General features: G+C 36.6%; 1 protein-coding gene across 1 annotated transcript in view; it reads right to left on the bottom strand.

Annotated features, from left to right (window-relative positions):
- Window positions 1–1,813: 1,813 nt before the first annotated feature.
- LOC137248794 (protein retinal degeneration B-like) overlaps window positions 1,814–22,136 on the bottom strand; it is a 110,568-nt gene continuing 90,245 nt past the window's right edge. The window contains exon 3 of the mRNA XM_067779696.1: window positions 1,814–1,911. Coding sequence (XP_067635797.1) covers window positions 1,814–1,911 — 98 coding nt within the window. The remainder of the gene's footprint in view (window positions 1,912–22,136) is intronic.

The following is a 22,136-nucleotide window of genomic DNA, read 5'->3' on the forward strand; positions in this document are numbered from 1 at the left end:
GCATTATTTTTTCTGTTTTGTTTGTTGATAATTCAGTTTATTGTTCTGTAAATTGAGTTGAATTTTGTACGCATATTTGGTGAAATTTTCGTTTAAAACATTTTATTATTGTATCTTATTCTAATGCATGTGGGTACACAATATTTTTGGTTTTTTCGTACAAAGATAAACAAATTTCAATGGTACTAGAAAGTAGAGTTTAGAGTTAAAGAGTTAACTCAAGTCTTTACTCTCTTGACAACGATTAATAGATTTAGCATTTAGTTTGTAGATAAAGTATGTGGCTGTTGTCTTTTTGGAATAAGACACAACACATCATTTGTTTGAATTTAAAAATAAATTATTGTCTGCGCACTATTCGGCAAAGGAGTCCAGATCAGAACCGTTAGAATTAGTTTGACAAATAAATAGTATTTTTTGTGAAATATATAGTTTTAGTCTTATATTTCAACCATTAAAAGTGAGGAGTGATGGGAAACATATTGAGTAAAAAGTGCTAAGTCAGGAGAATAAATTTGTTTTGAGTGCGGAAATTGTGCTAAGTCATAAACTAGCTGCTGGCATACAATATTTTTATTAATCTTTTTCAAAGCTTCTACACTCAAAAGTATTGTAACTAAGGTATCCTCATTCACAGTTTTGAAAAAAAAAGGTTATTTCAAAAATCATTCTTTTTTTTTCGTCTCCTCAAAATTCGTAAAAGTAGATTTCGCACATTTTCACATTAAGCTAACGAAATAATTAAAAAAAAAAACAAGAAAATAAAAAAAAAGAAAAAGAAATGATTTGTATGAGACGCTACCGGGTATATATATGTATATCTGCGAGCCTACTCCCAGTTCTCTACGCTGAGTATCTAACAAAAAAACTGTCACACCGCTGAGTGGGAATTAATTTATGTATAAGCGCGTGTTAATGGTATTGGTAAAAAATAGTTATTCGACATAACTAGTCACATATATACATACTTTTGGCATGCTGTTGAGACTCACCTCGCTTGTTCTCTCAAATGGTATCATCCGAAAGCTAGCTGCAAAGAAAAGAGAAGTCAAAACAACAACCCGACCTAAATTCAGTCGCTCCAGCGAAATGAAACTGCAGTAAATTCTTGCAGTGTTAATTTGTAACTTATTATTATCAATCGTGAAATATCCCGAGATATAGCGTCACAGGGAGGCCCGGATGGTCGTGTAGACCTAATGAGTGCAGTGAGTGTAACTATCTTTAAGGTGTTAGGTGTTTTTATTTTTCTTCTTCTTCTCCACGTGGGTGAGACGGCTGCATTGTCTTTGTGGCTTAACGCCAACATTCGAAAGAATTGATAAAAATCTATTTTTTTTTTAATTTGACGTGATACAGACATTTCCATGAGTCTGGCTGCAAAAATTCAGCTCGATTGGATCACGGAAAAAGGGTTAAAAATCGATCCAAAATCTTTCACACAGGCGGGCAGAGGGACATAAAAATTCTGACGTGTACATGAAAATCGCCGATACACGTGTATTTTTATTTTTTCCCCCTCTTCCGAAAAAGTATATTTGGTCCATAGGACAGAATGTGTGTAACGCGGTGCAATGATTGGTGATCCCAGTGCATGCTTGTATTTGTGAGTGCAAAAGTATGTTACCAATTTTGGAGTGGACTGCAGGTGAATGCTGGTGTATCGGTGTGTGGATGTAGAAGGCGTTTTGTGGATAGATTTTCGGCGCATGTGGGTGGATGCTTGAGAGGATCGATGAATGTGATTGTGTTGTCAATGTATGTGCGGCTGAAGAAATTCGTTTCACGGTTTTCTTTGGATCGCCGGTAGATGTTAGTTATTTCGTGTAGTCGATGTAAACTTTTGTTGTATTTGTGGTGGATGCGAGCATAAAGTTGCCCAAGGTATCGGTTGCCAAATCGCGGTACTGTCTGTAAAACAAAGAACACGACAGTTAGCTCACTCTTATATGTAATACGTGCACAGGTGAGTATGGTGGAGGGCCAGGACAGTACTCCCTGGTGGTTTTACTTTCCGGAGGATTCCGTTGGCCGAAAGCCTAACGGATCTGGATCAGTCTCTCGGTTTATCTTCTTTCATTTAACACTCGTTCATTGTCTCTATTTGTGGGTTGTTCACCGTAAACTACACTTTTATTTTTGTTCTTTTTATACTCAGCTGAGCAGAGCTCACAGAGTATATTAATTTTCTTTGCATAATTTTGAGGTATCTTAGTGAAATTTGGTATGCAGATTCCTTGGCACTCATCTCAGATCGCTATTTAAAATGAAAGAAGAAGAAATAACAAAGGCAAGTTCCTACGCTTTTGAGTATTACCATTTGTATGTATCCATGAAAAAGACAATTTTGTCTCCAAAGTTCTAAGCTGAGTATGGAATGTTCGGTTACACCCGAACTGCGCCTTCCTTATTTGTTTTTACTATAGCTCTTCGCCATGCCACTTGCCACCTAGCATTGTCCCACCAGCCAGCTGTGTAACTTATATAAAACGAGTCCCTGGGGAGCTAAGCAATTTTAATGGCAGTGTTGAAAGGTTTCGTCAAACTGCAGCGCTTGTCATGTGTCTCTATTATTATTTGAAAAATTGCGTACTTGCCAACCCCTACGGATTTTAACCGAACCGGCAGCCCGTGCACCCTGCTAAATGTATATACAGAATACTTTGTTGTTGAAGGTTGTGGGCAGTGTTATCGATGTTGATGGGTAGCTGAGGTTGTCAATTGGGTTGGAGAAGCTATAAATTGCGCTGGTAACCTCTTGAAAGCGTTACGCTACACAACTCATTAAATTAATTTGGCGGTTAGGCGTCGCCTCTTACGACAGGCATAACTGCCGCGGGTATATTCTAAGCCCCCTAACTCGCTGGGGATTAAGGAAGACTTTTTGAGAAGGTTACGTTAACCAGTACCGCAAGAAAGATCCAATATACCTATAACACTGAGAAAGTTTTCGAGCATATTTCAATGCAAATAAGAAGATTGCTTGACTAAGTGAAAGCCCCATTTCACTTAACTAAAATTGTTTCCTCCGCTCAGGCTAAGCCTTAATGATTCCTTGAGTGTGTGAGGATATTGAGCTTCTCATCAGCTACTGACATCATGTTGGCTTGGGTGCATGGCTTACACGATAAAATATGACCCAGGCAAAACAGGTTCATCTTAGATAAGAGTTTTGGTTTCAAACCACATCATGACTACAGTCAAATTCAATGCCAGGGAATACAACATAGAACAAGTCACCACAAGAGCGGTCTCAGAGTATTAACAGGGCCCCCCAGCGGGTTATGGGGTCAGAATATACCCGCGGTTGGTATGACTGTCGTAAGAGGCGACTAAGATACCAGATCCAAGGGGGTGTGTAGCGCAACCCTTTCAGGCTGCCAGCGCAATATATAGCTTCTCCAAACGCAATTGTCAACATCACCTATCCGCCGCGAATCCTGTTTCACTAACAGACGAGGCTCTGGCAACCCCAAGCTCCTCATGGAACTTGGGGGTGGGTAGGGAGGGATGGCCTGGAGGTTTAGTTTGGCAATGTAAATCTACCCGATATGGTCGGGCTAGCACCTTAATGGTGCTGCGCTACCGGAGCATACCGGATCTGTATCCGACAAAGGACCATCACATCGATAACACTTCCCTAAACCTTCGGGGCGAAACCTTATCGCTACAACAACAACAACAACAAGTATTAACAGGGGTGATTTCAGGCCACTGCCGGTTCTAAAGCCACATAACAAACTTAAAGATTTCCTGGTTTACAACTTTCATGCGCTCTTCACCCGTCTGCCTTTTTTATATAAGCGATTGAGGTGGATGTTTACGGTCGGTGCCAAAACGGTTCGGTAAGCGAAGGCTACTCTTAAAGCTGTTATTCGATGTAAAGATTTTGGAGCTTTTAGAGTTTGTGCCCATGGTGCGTGCAAATGGTGTCCATCAGCAGTTTGTTTTTTATTTCTGTTAATTCTCCAATTCTCGAAGTTTTCTTATCGCATTTGCAGCTTTTTTTCTGATTTGACGTAGTCAATCAAATTTTGATGCACTGGGCGCAGATAAGCCGTGGCTCCTGGATAAGCGCCATATCGAAGGAACCCACCTCAATATTGAGGAGAATTAGATAAAAGCCACTTTCCTGTGTTGGAGATTTACTTGCAGGACTCTCAACATCCATCTGTATATCTACCTCATTCTTCTATACCGATAATGTAAGGGTTTCGATTTCTCTTTCCTGCTCCCCTGCCTCTGACGTGCTATTCTCTTTCTAAGGCGCAAAAAATACTGCAAATGACCATACTGTCGAAACCCTCTATATAGGAGTGACTCGTTGATTTCCCGACCAGAGACTGTTATTTCGGTATAAGCCTGTATAAGTCGTCACATTTCATTTCCATTATTGGACTGATTGGGTGTATCGACTAAGCAGGGCGAAGCGCTGTTAAATCAACAACAACCACGAAAAGTGCCCATGCTCCGAGACATATTTGAAAAACTTCGGGTATACACTATCCGGCGGAGCCGGTCTGTTGACTTGGAGGATGTCGTTCTGACCCTCCTCTGTTGGTCGAGGTATGACACGTGTCTTCCGGTGTCGTGTTGGTTACTTCGGTTCTGTTGCTGCACGCACAGTATGTCGCCCGACTTCAATACACAACGGTTCCATTCCTTAGCGTTTGGGGTAATGGGTACTAGCTTTCTAATCACCACTTCTTCCTCTCCTATGGAGTTTAGGGGCCAGTTCACTTTGTCCCGCTTCATACTGATTATTTATCTCATCTTTCTCTCTATAGATCTCCACATAGCAGCGAGCCCTGGCCTATACGGTTTGCTGTATACAAGCAGCGCTACAGTCGGACATTTCTTCGTCACCTCGCCCATCTTTGCAGCTGGCTGGAGTTCCTATATGATATCTTTTTTACTTCTCAGAGCAAGCAGAAATTGTTGTTACTTCTTACTGGCTTCCAAATGCCTCCCTCAACGGTCTCCTAATTTAGTGGAATTAATGTGTTATCAATAATTTGCCCTCTCTCTGTATTAAAGTTCTCAATTGGTATTCCTCTGCCATGCCCACACTACTTGCCCGAAAAATTCAAAGGAGCACGACGCAAGTTGGAAGGGAAGCTAGGCCTTAAACAACTTCGGAGGTTATCGCGCCTTGCATTTATTTATTTGATCTCAGGCTCACGGCTCTTCTCCTCTCTGTAGCCTCTACCTCCTGGAACATTTTTCAGTTTGAGGGTTATTACCCGGTAAGCTGGCTGTCCGATCGCAAGCGAGACTTTCGCCTTCCATATAGGTTAAGGCGGCAATCCACCCAAATTCTTAGCACGTATGAAAATGGAAGCACAGAAATATTAGGATAGTAACCCCAGATCTAGAACGTTATCAATAGAACTTTTGCTAGAAAATTATCCTATTCCTGAAGATTTATTTTTGTGTTTCTCCCCCCTCCATAGATTTAATTGACATTGTCAAAGATCAATTGTATGACGGTGACTATGTTAAAAAAGAGGAGCCAAAGCTATGTGTACCTGAGTAAATTAGTTAGGTGAAAGGCAAAAAACAACCAACAGCTCGTAATATGTCCTTGATGTGCGCCTATAAAATTTGTCGCGTTGAGTTCCGGTATTGGGGAATGCAAACAAAGATTGAAAAATTCATACATGATGTAGCTTTACGAAAAACTATGGTGCGTGTACATCGACAGGCATGGGCGTGCCAAGATGAATGGTATGGCCTAACAATTGACGATATACACGAGATTGAGCGTCGGACACAGCAAGCATTAGCAAAGAAAATGAGTGGTGCTGAGGGTAGCGAAAGTGATGCTGAAGATGGTGAGTGAAAATGAAATCGTGACAACTAAGTTAACGATTTTTATACTTTTCATGAAAATGAAATGGTATATTAACTTTGTCACAAATCTCAAAATTGTAAGTCCTTAAAGGAAAATAGATAGACCCACCAATTAGTATAACGAAATGTTCAGGATAACGAGCTGAGTTAATTTAGCCATCTCCATATGTCTGTCTGTCTGTTTGTATGCAAACTAGTCCCTCAATTTTTGAGAAATCTTGGTGAGCGGGTATATTTAGGTTGTCCGATTGGACATTTGTCGGAACCGGCCGGATCGGACCACTATAGCATATATCCCCCATAAAACCAATTTTTCAGAAAAGAGAATTTCTGTCATATCTTCCTCGATTTATCAGATTGAAGCTTCAGACTTCACTATATACTTTCGAATATTGCACATATTGTTGTCTGAAAAAATGAATGAGATCGGTCGTATATATAGCATATATCCCCCATAACCGGTTGTTCAGATAAGAAGTTTTTTTTGTTCACGAAAATAAGTGCAATCTAAATTTTAAACAAAATTTTCTTTGGTCTGCAAAAAAGTTAAAGAGTTAGGCTCAAACTTTTAACCGTGTAGTTAAATTAGCTTCATTAAATACAAATGAGTTAAGTTAGTTATTTTCCTTATTAAATCACAAATCGTATGACAACCTTATTGAAAAAGTTAAATCAGCATTTATTATATAATTATAATTTATAATTTATATTAAAAAAACCAACATCCAGATTTTTTTTTTTCAGATTTTTCATTATCAATTAATTCTCTTATGAAACCCAGAACTTTTGGATCAGCTGCATTTACATAAAGTTTCAATTTTCCGTACTGCCCAAAAATCGAGTATAATCCCACCGCACAAAGTTGTCCATTCACGATGCCCGGTGCTCCACGAAGTGCAATACACCCTTTACAATCAGCTAAAGCACAATACATATTTTTTCCATCGGGGTGGTCCACACATTTCTGTGGTGCTACTATAGTCTCGTTATGTTTTACGAGTTCAGAACGCGGTCGGTAGCTGTACTGTTCAGTCCATTCTCTAATTTGCAACTTTTTGCCCACCGAAAGTTGCTTTTCGCAAAGTGGTATTGGCTTCACTCCATCACTATTTTCAAAGGCTTTTTTCAGTTGGATTCCAACTGTATCCGTCTCGCTGCTTCTGCATTTTATATTATTTTGATAAAATACTTTCTTCACTTTGCGATGTGGTCCGCGGAACTTTTCTGTATTAGTTATATTAGCTACAACCCTGATTACTTTTGTTCTTACACCGTTCAGGCATATCGCAGCTGTGATCACTATTTGCATAGTCACTAATGACCCATCGCAAAAAATATGTTCATTCCTAAGTAATGCTACCAAATAACGCCGATCATAAGTTTCCGATTTTATATGGGTCAACAGATAGCTTAGCACCACAGCCAGAATCGTGAAATAATTGCTTATATTCATTTCTGTTTCTGTTTTTTTTTTCGTTGCTTGTTAAGAAGTATAAAGTAACTATAGCAAGAAAAGTTTTGTGGGCGCTATTTATATAGAGCGGTGAAGCTCGATGAAATTTTCGGGTGCACTGTTAGAAATCTGAGCCTAAATTTTTAACCATTAATCGGTTTAAACACTTTTGAAACATTTTGCTACTAAATTGGAAATCTTTCAATTTATTTTGTTTTTGAATTTTATTCAATTTCAATTTAAAACTTGTATAAACAATAAGTTTAAAATTTAAAAATTGTTTTAAAAAATACAAACTTGTAGTCACTTCTGGGTTTGAAGCAAAAGCAAAAGGTTTCAAAAATCTAAAAATAGAAACTGGAATGGAAACGTCTGGTTTCAAAACAAATCATAAGTGTTTAAATTTGGTTCTGAAAATTCAAAAAAACACAAAATTTGTTTGTGAAAAGTGCTGCAAATTATCGAATCTTTTTAAAAAAAATTTTGTTATACTCATAAGGTGTTATGAAATGATTTCTAACACAGTAGATAGAGCAACGCTGTAGGAAAAATCTCTAGTTCAAAACTGATGCGTTTCTAGTACATTCGGAACCTCTACTAGTTCGCCCTCTATATCTTTTACATGCTTCCAGCTGACATCACCATGTGTCCTAGTTGGTTCGAGTTGCATTAACTTTTTTATAGTTCCGAACCGAACAAATATTTCCACTTTAGAACTAGTTGGTTTATTTGAACTATTTCATTAGTTCCAAACTAGTGTAAAAATGACAGCTTAGTTGTTACTATTTGTAATAGGTGGTACTATTTCGTTGGTTCCGAACCAAAGAAAAATTCTAAATGCTGCTTCTAGTACGATATTAGAGCATTTATCGATACCTCCGAGCCAGTTGGAAAGTTTTGGAAAAGGAATCATACTAATAGTCGAAGTTACTTAAGCTGGTAACAGTTATTTTGTAGATAGCATATTTCTCAAATTAAATATGAAAAATAAGAACCCAAGCTGTCGATTTTGTAACTGTGTAAAAACTTGTTAATACCGAACTTGTAGTCATTTGGCAAATTAGATCTAGTTCCGAACCAGAAATGTGTATCACCAGTTACTGACTGAAAGGATTTCAGGGAACCGCCCACTATTTTTTTTTTATGACTTTAGGTGTAGACTTCTCCAGTTTCAAATTGAAACCCAGTTCTATGCACTCATTTTCAGGAAGACCGCTATAATCTATATTTTAAACAAAATTTGGTTTTGTCACATGTCCAAAATGTTTCAGATTTAGGCTCAAACTTTTAACCGTGTGCCTGCCACAATCTCAAACTACATATTGATAAAAAGCGGCCGCCGTGGTGTGGTGGGAGCGTGCTTCGCATACCACACCGAAGACCCTGAATTCAAGTTCCGGTTAAAGCAACATCAAAAATTCAAAACAAGTTTTTCAATTGGAAAAACGTTTGTCTAAGCGCGGTCGATCTCGGCAGTGATTTGGCGTATACTCCAAGCGTATTTCTAGTATGAAAATAAAACATGTATCCCGCTAATTTGTAGGGAAAATTAGAAGGGAGAAAGACGAAAATTCGAAGAGAAGTTCGGCCTAAATTTTCTCTATGATAAATTGCGCCAAGCATTAATGAATTTTTTATTTTTTTATTATTTTTTACGTTTAATGCGTCAAGAGTAAAGCAAATTCTAACACAGTTAAACAAACAGCTTTTGTTCTATCAAAATAGCAAAGTCAATGCCGTTATGTTTATTCCAGCGTAATGAAATTAGCGCGTAAATATTTTGCTATTCTTTTTCAAAGGAAAATTTAATTGTATATAATTGTTCGTTTCTATATTTGTACAGTTGAATTGTGGTACAGTAGTCGCTCATAAATCAGAACCTTTAGTAATTAGAATGTCCAGAAATTAGAATCAACATTTTCAATACATTACACGATCTGAAATGAGAATCGAAAATTCTAATTTCTGAGCGTGTTTTCGTTTTTGTTGCAAAATATATATAACAAGTAAGGAAGGTTAAGTTCGGGTGTAACCGAACATTACATACTCAGTTGAGAGCTATGGTGACAACAAAAGCGAAAATAACCATGTAGGAAAATGAACCGAGGGAAACCGTGGAATGTGTTTGTATGACATGTGTATAAAATGAAAGACATTAAAGAGTATTTTATGAGGGAGTGGGTCATAGTTCTATAGGTGGACGCCATTGAGGGATATCGCCATAAAGGTGGACCAGGGGTGACCCTAGAATTTGTTTGTACAATATGGGTATCAAAAGAAAGGTGTTAATGAGTAATTTAAAAGGGAGTGGGCCTTAGTTCTATAGGTGGACGCCATTGAGGGATATCGCCATAAAGGTGGACCAGGGGTGACTCTAGAATGTGTTTGTACGATATTGGTATCAAATTAAAGGTATTAATGAGGGTTTTAAAAGGGAGTGGTGGTTGTTGTATAGGTGGTCGCCTTTTCGAGATATCGCCATAAAGGTGGACCAGGGGTGACTCTAGAATATGTTTGTACGATATGGGTATCAAATTAAAGGTATTAATGAGAGTTTTAAAAGGGAATGGTGGTAGTTGTATATGTGAAGGCGTTTTCCAGATATCGACCAAAATGTTGACCAGGGTGACCCAGAATATCATCTGTTGGATACCGCTAATTTATTTATATATGTAATACCTGCCACGATTTTAAGGGTTTTTTTATTTCGCCCTGCAGAACTTTTGCATTTTCTTCTACTTAATATTATAGGTGTCACAACCATTTTATAAAGTTTTTTTTTTAAAGTTATATTTCGCGTCAATAAACCAATCCAATTACCTCACCATGTTTCATCCCTTTTTTCGTATTTGGTATAGAATTATTGCATTTTTTTAATTTTTCGTAATTTTAGATATCGAAAAAGTGGGCGTGGCCATTGTCGGATTTCGTTCATTTTTCATACCAAGATAAAGTGAGTTCAAGTAAGTACGTGAACTAAGTTCATTAAAGATATGTCTATTTTTGCTCAAGTTATCGTGTTAACGGCCATGCGGAAGGACAGACGAACGACTGTGTATAAAACTGGGCGTGGAATCAACCGATTTCGCCCGTTTTCACAGAAAACAGTTAACATCATAAAATCTATTCCCCTACCAAATTTCAAAAGGATTGGTTAATTTTTGTTCGACTTATGGCGTTAAAAGTATCCTAGACAAATTAAATGAAAAAGGGCGGAGCCACGCCCATTTTGAAATTTTCTTTTAGTTTTGTATTTTGTTGCGCCACATCATTACTAGAGTTGAATGTTGACATAATTTACTTTTATACTGTGAAGATATTAAATTTTTTGTTAAAATTTTACTTAAAACAAATTTTTTTTTTAAAAGTGGGCGTGGTCCTTCTCCGATTTTGCTAATTTTTATTAGGCCTACATATAGTAATAGGAGTAACGTCCCTGCCAAATTTCATCATGATATCTTCAACGACTGACAAATTACAGCTTGCAAAACTTCTAAATTACCTTCTTTTAAAAGTGGGCGGTGCCACGCCCATTGTCCAAAATTTTACTAGTTTTCTATTCTGCGTCATAAATTCAACTCACCAAGTTTCGTCGCTTTATCTGTCTTTGGTAATGAATTATCGCACTTTTTCGGTTTTTCGAAATATTCGATATCGAAAAAGTGGGCGTGTTTATAGTCCGATATCGTTAATTTTAAATAGCGATCTGAGATGAGTGCTCAGGAACCTACATACCAAATTTCATCAAGATATCTCAAAATTTACTCAAGTTATCGTGTTAATGGGCGGACGGACATGGCTCAATCAAATTTTTTTTCGATCCTGATTATTTTGATATATGGAAGTCTATATCTATCTCGATTCCTTTATATATGTACAACCAACCGTTGTCCAATCAAACTTAATATACTCTGTGAGCTCTGCTCAACTGAGTATAAAAAGGGGTATCCAATTCATTCATGTTGCGCTCGGTAGTTGTTGGATTTTCGTAAGAGTTCTGTACAAGTTTTGTCTGAAATTCGATGCGCGTGCACGAGTTTTGGCATTGTTTGTTTAAAAGTAATTCGCTGAAATGCCAAATAAATGTAAGAAAAATATTTTGTCCTTGGAAACCAATGTTCAGATCTTGGAAAAGCTTGACAAAGGTGTTCAAGGGAAACGGTTAGCCCTAGAATTTGATGTGACGCCATCTGCAATCAGCTAATACCTATCATACGGCTAACAAAAAACATTGCACACCGCTGAATATTAGTTATGAAGTTTTTGTTTCATTTTTGGCCTTTTCTATCGGTCTTTTATGTATTTTTAATGAAAAAATATATTTATTGTAATTGGAGTTTTCGTTTTTTTGATCTTGTTTTGATTTAGCGTATATATACATATGTGTATATTTAACAATTTTTGTTGTTATATCGGCCTACTGATTTGAAAGATCGCGGGTTCGAATCGAGCTCAAGGCCTAACAATAATTTTTTATCATTATTATTGTTATGATAAATTTTTTCTTAATTGAAAAAATTTTTTTTAAATTAGAATAGAAGAAAGAAAAAATTTTAGACAACTGCCAAAGCTCGTTGTATAGATCCATTTCAGGAACTGCTAAATTCCTTCATCGGCAACGTTTAGGCGCCGCTGCTATAACCATTCAGCCATCACAGCGGTTTTTTGTTTGTCTTCATTAATCCTACTTCTATTCTGGGTCGTGCCAATTGATATTCACAACACTGCGACATCTGTTGCAGAATGGATGTGAAAATTGGACTTGTTTGATGGCAATGCTGCCATAGTGTCATATTTTATTGACACTTTTTCCTCGTGCTCTGGGATGTATTAACAATTTTTGTTGTTATATCGGCCTACTGATTTGTAAGATCGCGGGTTCGAATCGAGCTCAAGGCCTAACAATAATTTTTTATCATTATTATTGTTATGATAAATTTTTTCTTAATTGAAAAAATTTTTTTTAAATTAGAATAGAAGAAAGAAAAAATTTTAGACAACTGCCAAAGCTCGTTGTATAGATCCATTTCGGGAACTGCTAAATTCCTTCATCGGCAACGTTTAGGCGCCGCTGCTATAACCATTCAGCCATCACAGCGGTTTTTTGTTTGTCTTCATTAATCCTACTTCTATTCTGGGTCGTGCCAATTGATATTCACAACACTGCGACATCTGTTGCAGAATGGATGTGAAAATTGGACTTGTTTGATGGCAATGCTGCCATAGTGTCATATTTTATTGACACTTTTTCCCCGTGCTCTGGGATGTATTAACAATTTTTGTTGTTATATCGGCCTACTGATTTGTAAGATCGCGGGTTCGAATCGAGCTCAAGGCCTAACAATAATTTTTTATCATTATTATTGTTATGATAAACTTTTTCTTAATTGAAAAAATTTTTTTTAAATTAGAATAGAAGAAAGAAAAAATTTTAGACAACTGCCAAAGCTCGTTGTATAGATCCATTTCGGGAACTGCTAAATTCCTTCATCGGCAACGTTTAGGCGCCGCTGCTATAACCATTCAGCCATCACAGCGGTTTTTTGTTTGTCTTCATTAATCCTACTTCTATTCTGGGTCGTGCCAATTGATATTCACAACACTGCGACATCTGTTGCAGAATGGATGTGAAAATTGGACTTGTTTGATGGCAATGCTGCCATAGTGTCATATTTTACTGACACTTTTTCCCCGTGCTCTGGGATGTATTAACAATTTTTGTTGTTATATCGGCCTACTGATTTGTAAGATCGCGGGTTCGAATCGAGCTCAAGGCCTAACAATAATTTTTTATCATTATTATTGTTATGATAAATTTTTTCTTAATTGAAAAAATTTTTTTTAAATTAGAATAGAAGAAAGAAAAAATTTTAGACAACTGCCAAAGCTCGTTGTATAGATCCATTTCGGGAACTGCTAAATTCCTTCATCGGCAACGTTTAGGCGCCGCTGCTATAACCATTCAGCCATCACAGCGGTTTTTTGTTTGTCTTCATTAATCCTACTTCTATTCTGGGTCGTGCCAATTGATATTCACAACACTGCGACATCTGTTGCAGAATGGATGTGAAAATTACAAATCAGTAGGCCGATATAACAACAAAAATTGTTAATACATCCCAGAGCACGGGGAAAAAGTGTCAATAAAATATGACACTATGGCAGCATTGCCATCAAACAAGTCCAATTTTCACATCCATTCTGCAACAGATGTCGCAGTGTTGTGAATATCAATTGGCACGACCCAGAATAGAAGTAGGATTAATGAAGACAAACAAAAAACCGCTGTGATGGCTGAATGGTTATAGCAGCGGCGCCTAAACGTTGCCGATGAAGGAATTTAGCAGTTCCCGAAATGGATCTATACAACGAGCTTTGGCAGTTGTCTAAAATTTTTTCTTTCTTCTATTCTAATTTAAAAAAAATTTTTTCAATTAAGAAAAAATTTATCATAACAATAATAATGATAAAAAATTATTGTTAGGCCTTGAGCTCGATTCGAACCCGCGATCTTACAAATCAGTAGGCCGATATAACAACAAAAATTGTTAATACATCCCAGAGCACGGGAAAAATGTGTCAATAAAATATGACACTATGGCAGCATTGCCATCAAACAAGTCCAATTTTCACATCCATTGTGCAACAGATGTCGCAGTGTTGTGAATATCAATTGGCACGACCCAGAATAGAAGTAGGATTAATGAAGACAAACAAAAAACCGCTGTGATGGCTGAATGGTTATAGCAGCGGCGCCTAAACGTTGCCGATGAAGGAATTTAGCAGTTCCCGAAATGGATCTATACAACGAGCTTTGGCAGTTGTCTAAAATTTTTTCTTTCTTCTATTCTAATTTAAAAAAAAATTTTTCAATTAAGAAAAAATTTATCATAACAATAATAATGATAAAAAATTATTGTTAGGCCTTGAGCTCGATTCGAACCCGCGATCTTACAAATCAGTAGGCCGATATAACAACAAAAATTGTTAATACATCCCAGAGCACGGGGAAAAAGTGTCAATAAAATATGACACTATGGCAGTATTGCCATCAAACAAGTCCAATTTTCACATCCATTCTGCAACAGATGTCGCAGTGTTGTGAATATCAATTGGCACGACCCAGAATAGAAGTAGGATTAATGAAGACAAACAAAAAACCGCTGTGATGGCTGAATGGTTATAGCAGCGGCGCCTAAACGTTGCCGATGAAGGAATTTAGCAGTTCCCGAAATGGATCTATACAACGAGCTTTGGCAGTTGTCTAAAATTTTTTCTTTCTTCTATTCTAATTTAAAAAAAATTTTTTCAATTAAGAAAAAATTTATCATAACAATAATAATGATAAAAAATTATTGTTAGGCCTTGAGCTCGATTCGAACCCGCGATCTTACAAATCAGTAGGCCGATATAACAACAAAAATTGTTAATACATCCCAGAGCACGGGGAAAAAGTGTCAATAAAATATGACACTATGGCAGCATTGCCATCAAACAAGTCCAATTTTCACATCCATTCTGCAACAGATGTCGCAGTGTTGTGAATATCAATTGGCACGACCCAGAATAGAAGTAGGATTAATGAAGACAAACAAAAAACCGCTGTGATGGCTGAATGGTTATAGCAGCGGCGCCTAAACGTTGCCGATGAAGGAATTTAGCAGTTCCCGAAATGGATCTATACAACGAGCTTTGGCAGTTGTCTAAAATTTTGTCTTTCTTCTATTCTAATTTAAAAAAAATTTTTTCAATTAAGAAAAAATTTATCATAACAATAATAATGATAAAAAATTATTGTTAGGCCTTGAGCTCGATTCGAACCCGCGATCTTACAAATCAGTAGGCCGATATAACAACAAAAATTGTTAATACATCCCAGAGCACGGGGAAAAAGTGTCAATAAAATATGACACTATGGCAGCATTGCCATCAAACAAGTCCAATTTTCACATCCATTCTGCAACAGATGTCGCAGTGTTGTGAATATCAATTGGCACGACCCAGAATAGAAGTAGGATTAATGAAGACAAACAAAAAACCGCTGTGATGGCTGAATGGTTATAGCAGCGGCGCCTAAACGTTGCCGATGAAGGAATTTAGCAGTTCCCGAAATGGATCTATACAACGAGCTTTGGCAGTTGTCTAAAATTTTTTCTTTCTTCTATTCTAATTTAAAAAAAAATTTTTCAATTAAGAAAAAATTTATCATAACAATAATAATGATAAAAAATTATTGTTAGGCCTTGAGCTCGATTCGAACCCGCGATCTTACAAATCAGTAGGCCGATATAACAACAAAAATTGTTAATACATCCCAGAGCACGGGGAAAAAGTGTCAATAAAATATGACACTATGGCAGCATTGCCATCAAACAAGTCCAATTTTCACATCCATTCTGCAACAGATGTCGCAGTGTTGTGAATATCAATTGGCACGACCCAGAATAAAAGTAGGATTAATGAAGACAAACAAAAAACCGCTGTGATGGCTGAATGGTTATAGCAGCGGCGCCTAAACGTTGCCGATGAAGGAATTTAGCAGTTCCCGAAATGGATCTATACAACGAGCTTTGGCAGTTGTCTAAAATTTTTTCTTTCTTCTATTCTAATTTAAAAAAAATTTTTTCAATTAAGAAAAAATTTATCATAACAATAATAATGATAAAAAATTATTGTTAGGCCTTGAGCTCGATTCGAACCCGCGATCTTACAAATCAGTAGGCCGATATAACAACAAAAATTGTTAATACATCCCAGAGCACGAGGAAAAAGTGTCAATAAAATATGACACTATGGCAGCATTGCCATCAAACAAGTCCAATTTTCACATCCATTCTGCAACAGATGTCGCAGTGTTGTGAATATCAATTGGCACGAGCCAGAATAGAAGTAGGATTAGTGAAGACAAACAAAAAACCGCTGTGATGGCTGAATGGTTATAGCAGCGGCGCCTAAACGTTGCCGATGAAGGAATTTAGCAGTTCCCGAAATGGATCTATACAACGAGCTTTGGCAGTTGTCTAAAATTTTTTCTTTCTTCAATTCTAATTTAAAAAAAATTTTTTCAATTAAGAAAAAATTTATCATAACAATAATAATGATAAAAAATTATTGTTAGGCCTTGAGCTCGATTCGAACCCGCGATCTTACAAATCAGTAGGCCGATATAACAACAAAAATTGTTAATACATCCCAGAGCACGGGGAAAAAGTGTCAATAAAATATGACACTATGGCAGCATTGCCATCAAACAAGTCCAATTTTCACATCCATTCTGCAACAGATGTCGCAGTGTTGTGAATATCAATTGGCACGACCCAGAATAGAAGTAGGATTAATGAAGACAAACAAAAAACCGCTGTGATGGCTGAATGGTTATAGCAGCGGCGCCTAAACGTTGCCGATGAAGGAATTTAGCAGTTCCCGAAATGGATCTATACAACGAGCTTTGGCAGTTGTCTAAAATTTTTTCTTTCTTCTATTCTAATTTAAAAAAAATTTTTTCAATTAAGAAAAAATTTATCATAACAATAATAATGATAAAAAATTATTGTTAGGCCTTGAGCTCGATTCGAACCCGCGATCTTACAAATCAGTAGGCCGATATAACAACAAAAATTGTTAATACATCCCAGAGCACGGGGAAAAAGTGTCAATAAAATATGACACTATGGCAGCATTGCCATCAAACAAGTCCAATTTTCACATCCATTCTGCAACAGATGTCGCAGTGTTGTGAATATCAATTGGCACGACCCAGAATAGAAGTAGGATTAATGAAGACAAACAAAAAACCGCTGTGATGGCTGAATGGTTATAGCAGCGGCGCCTAAACGTTGCCGATGAAGGAATTTAGCAGTTCCCGAAATGGATCTATACAACGAGCTTTGGCAGTTGTCTAAAATTTTTTCTTTCTTCTATTCTAATTTAAAAAAAATTTTTTCAATTAAGAAAAAGTTTATCATAACAATAATAATGATAAAAAATTATTGTTAGGCCTTGAGCTCGATTCGAACCCGCGATCTTACAAATCAGTAGGCCGATATAACAACAAAAATTGTTAATACATCCCAGAGCACGGGGAAAAAGTGTCAATAAAATATGACACTATGGCAGCATTGCCATCAAACAAGTCCAATTTTCACATCCATTCTGCAACAGATGTCGCAGTGTTGTGAATATCAATTGGCACGACCCAGAATAGAAGTAGGATTAATGAAGACAAACAAAAAACCGCTGTGATGGCTGAATGGTTATAGCAGCGGCGCCTAAACGTTGCCGATGAAGGAATTTAGCAGTTCCCGAAATGGATCTATACAACGAGCTTTGGCAGTTGTCTAAAATTTTTTCTTTCTTCTATTCTAATTTAAAAAAAATTTTTTCAATTAAGAAAAAATTTATCATAACAATAATAATGATAAAAAATTATTGTTAGGCCTTGAGCTCGATTCGAACCCGCGATCTTACAAATCAGTAGGCCGATATAACAACAAAAATTGTTAATACATCCCAGAGCACGGGAAAAATGTGTCAATAAAATATGACACTATGGCAGCATTGCCATCAAACAAGTCCAATTTTCACATCCATTGTGCAACAGATGTCGCAGTGTTGTGAATATCAATTGGCACGACCCAGAATAGAAGTAGGATTAATGAAGACAAACAAAAAACCGCTGTGATGGCTGAATGGTTATAGCAGCGGCGCCTAAACGTTGCCGATGAAGGAATTTAGCAGTTCCCGAAATGGATCTATACAACGAGCTTTGGCAGTTGTCTAAAATTTTTTCTTTCTTCTATTCTAATTTAAAAAAAATTTTTTCAATTAAGAAAAAATTTATCATAACAATAATAATGATAAAAAATTATTGTTAGGCCTTGAGCTCGATTCGAACCCGCGATCTTACAAATCAGTAGGCCGATATAACAACAAAAATTGTTAATACATCCCAGAGCACGGGGAAAAAGTGTCAATAAAATATGACACTATGGCAGTATTGCCATCAAACAAGTCCAATTTTCACATCCATTCTGCAACAGATGTCGCAGTGTTGTGAATATCAATTGGCACGACCCAGAATAGAAGTAGGATTAATGAAGACAAACAAAAAACCGCTGTGATGGCTGAATGGTTATAGCAGCGGCGCCTAAACGTTGCCGATGAAGGAATTTAGCAGTTCCCGAAATGGATCTATACAACGAGCTTTGGCAGTTGTCTAAAATTTTTTCTTTCTTCTATTCTAATTTAAAAAAAATTTTTTCAATTAAGAAAAAATTTATCATAACAATAATAATGATAAAAAATTATTGTTAGGCCTTGAGCTCGATTCGAACCCGCGATCTTACAAATCAGTAGGCCGATATAACAACAAAAATTGTTAATACATCCCAGAGCACGGGGAAAAAGTGTCAATAAAATATGACACTATGGCAGCATTGCCATCAAACAAGTCCAATTTTCACATCCATTCTGCAACAGATGTCGCAGTGTTGTGAATATCAATTGGCACGACCCAGAATAGAAGTAGGATTAATGAAGACAAACAAAAAACCGCTGTGATGGCTGAATGGTTATAGCAGCGGCGCCTAAACGTTGCCGATGAAGGAATTTAGCAGTTCCCGAAATGGATCTATACAACGAGCTTTGGCAGTTGTCTAAAATTTTGTCTTTCTTCTATTCTAATTTAAAAAAAATTTTTTCAATTAAGAAAAAATTTATCATAACAATAATAATGATAAAAAATTATTGTTAGGCCTTGAGCTCGATTCGAACCCGCGATCTTACAAATCAGTAGGCCGATATAACAACAAAAATTGTTAATACATCCCAGAGCACGGGGAAAAAGTGTCAATAAAATATGACACTATGGCAGCATTGCCATCAAACAAGTCCAATTTTCACATCCATTCTGCAACAGATGTCGCAGTGTTGTGAATATCAATTGGCACGACCCAGAATAGAAGTAGGATTAATGAAGACAAACAAAAAACCGCTGTGATGGCTGAATGGTTATAGCAGCGGCGCCTAAACGTTGCCGATGAAGGAATTTAGCAGTTCCCGAAATGGATCTATACAACGAGCTTTGGCAGTTGTCTAAAATTTTTTCTTTCTTCTATTCTAATTTAAAAAAAATTTTTTCAATTAAGAAAAAATTTATCATAACAATAATAATGATAAAAAATTATTGTTAGGCCTTGAGCTCGATTCGAACCCGTGATCTTACAAATCAGTAGGCCGATATAACAACAAAAATTGTTAATACATCCCAGAGCACGGGGAAAAAGTGTCAATAAAATATGACACTATGGCAGTATTGCCATCAAACAAGTCCAATTTTCACATCCATTCTGCAACAGATGTCGCAGTGTTGTGAATATCAATTGGCACGACCCAGAATAGAAGTAGGATTAATGAAGACAAACAAAAAACCGCTGTGATGGCTGAATGGTTATAGCAGCGGCGCCTAAACGTTGCCGATGAAGGAATTTAGCAGTTCCCGAAATGGATCTATACAACGAGCTTTGGCAGTTGTCTAAAATTTTTTCTTTCTTCTATTCTAATTTAAAAAAAATTTTTTCAATTAAGAAAAAATTTATCATAACAATAATAATGATAAAAAATTATTGTTAGGCCTTGAGCTCGATTCGAACCCGCGATCTTACAAATCAGTAGGCCGATATAACAACAAAAATTGTTAATACATCCCAGAGCACGGGGAAAAAGTGTCAATAAAATATGACACTATGGCAGCATTGCCATCAAACAAGTCCAATTTTCACATCCATTCTGCAACAGATGTCGCAGTGTTGTGAATATCAATTGGCACGACCCAGAATAGAAGTAGGATTAATGAAGACAAACAAAAAACCGCTGTGATGGCTGAATGGTTATAGCAGCGGCGCCTAAACGTTGCCGATGAAGGAATTTAGCAGTTCCCGAAATGGATCTATACAACGAGCTTTGGCAGTTGTCTAAAATTTTGTCTTTCTTCTATTCTAATTTAAAAAAAATTTTTTCAATTAAGAAAAAATTTATCATAACAATAATAATGATAAAAAATTATTGTTAGGCCTTGAGCTCGATTCGAACCCGCGATCTTACAAATCAGTAGGCCGATATAACAACAAAAATTGTTAATACATCCCAGAGCACGGGGAAAAAGTGTCAATAAAATATGACACTATGGCAGCATTGCCATCAAACAAGTCCAATTTTCACATCCATTCTGCAACAGATGTCGCAGTGTTGTGAATATCAATTGGCACGACCCAGAATAGAAGTAGGATTAATGAAGACAAACAAAAAACCGCTGTGATGGCTGAATGGTTATAGCAGCGGCGCCTAAACGTTGCCGATGAAGGAATTAACAGTTCCCGAAATGGATCTATACAACGAGCTTTGGCAGTTGTCTAAAATTTTTTCTTTCTTCTATTCTAATTTAAAAAAAATTTTTTCAATTAAGAAAAAATTTATCATAACAATAATAATGATAAAAAATTATTGTTAGGCCTTGAGCTCGATTCGAACCCGCGATCTTACAAATCAGTAGGCCGATATAACAACAAAAATTGTTAATACATCCCAGAGCACGGGGAAAAAGTGTCAATAAAATATGACACTATGGCAGCATTGCCATCAAACAAGTCCAATTTTCACATCCATTCTGCAACAGATGTCGCAGTGTTGTGAATATCAATTGGCACGACCCAGAATAGAAGTAGGATTAATGAAGACAAACAAAAAACCGCTGTGATGGCTGAATGGTTATAGCAGCGGCGCCTAAACGTTGCCGATGAAGGAATTTAGCAGTTCCCGAAATGGATCTATACAACGAGCTTTGGCAGTTGTCTAAAATTTTTTCTTTCTTCTATTCTAATTTAAAAAAAATTTTTTCAATTAAGAAAAAGTTTATCATAACAATAATAATGATAAAAAATTATTGTTAGGCCTTGAGCTCGATTCGAACCCGCGATCTTACAAATCAGTAGGCCGATATAACAACAAAAATTGTTAATACATCCCAGAGCACGGGGAAAAAGTGTCAATAAAATATGACACTATGGCAGCATTGCCATCAAACAAGTCCAATTTTCACATCCATTCTGCAACAGATGTCGCAGTGTTGTGAATATCAATTGGCACGACCCAGAATAGAAGTAGGATTAATGAAGACAAACAAAAAACCGCAGTGATGGCTGAATGGTTATAGCAGCGGCGCCTAAACGTTGCCGATGAAGGAATTTAGCAGTTCCCGAAATGGATCTATACAACGAGCTTTGGCAGTTGTCTAAAATTTTTTCTTTCTTCTATTCTAATTTAAAAAAAAATTTTTCAATTAAGAAAAAATTTATCATAACAATAATAATGATAAAAAATTATTGTTAGGCCTTGAGCTCGATTCGAACCCGCGATCTTACAAATCAGTAGGCCGATATAACAACAAAAATTGTTAATACATCCCAGAGCACGGGGAAAAAGTGTCAATAAAATATGACACTATGGCAGCATTGCCATCAAACAAGTCCAATTTTCACATCCATTCTGCAACAGATGTCGCAGTGTTGTGAATATCAATTGGCACGACCCAGAATAAAAGTAGGATTAATGAAGACAAACAAAAAACCGCTGTGATGGCTGAATGGTTATAGCAGCGGCGCCTAAACGTTGCCGATGAAGGAATTTAGCAGTTCCCGAAATGGATCTATACAACGAGCTTTGGCAGTTGTCTAAAATTTTTTCTTTCTTCTATTATAATTTAAAAAAAATTTTTTCAATTAAGAAAAAATTTATCATAACAATAATAATGATAAAAAATTATTGTTAGGCCTTG

The sequence above is a fragment of the Eurosta solidaginis genome, chromosome 4 (genome assembly GCF_040869045.1).
Source record: "Eurosta solidaginis isolate ZX-2024a chromosome 4, ASM4086904v1, whole genome shotgun sequence".
Classification (NCBI taxonomy): domain Eukaryota; kingdom Metazoa; phylum Arthropoda; class Insecta; order Diptera; family Tephritidae; genus Eurosta; species Eurosta solidaginis.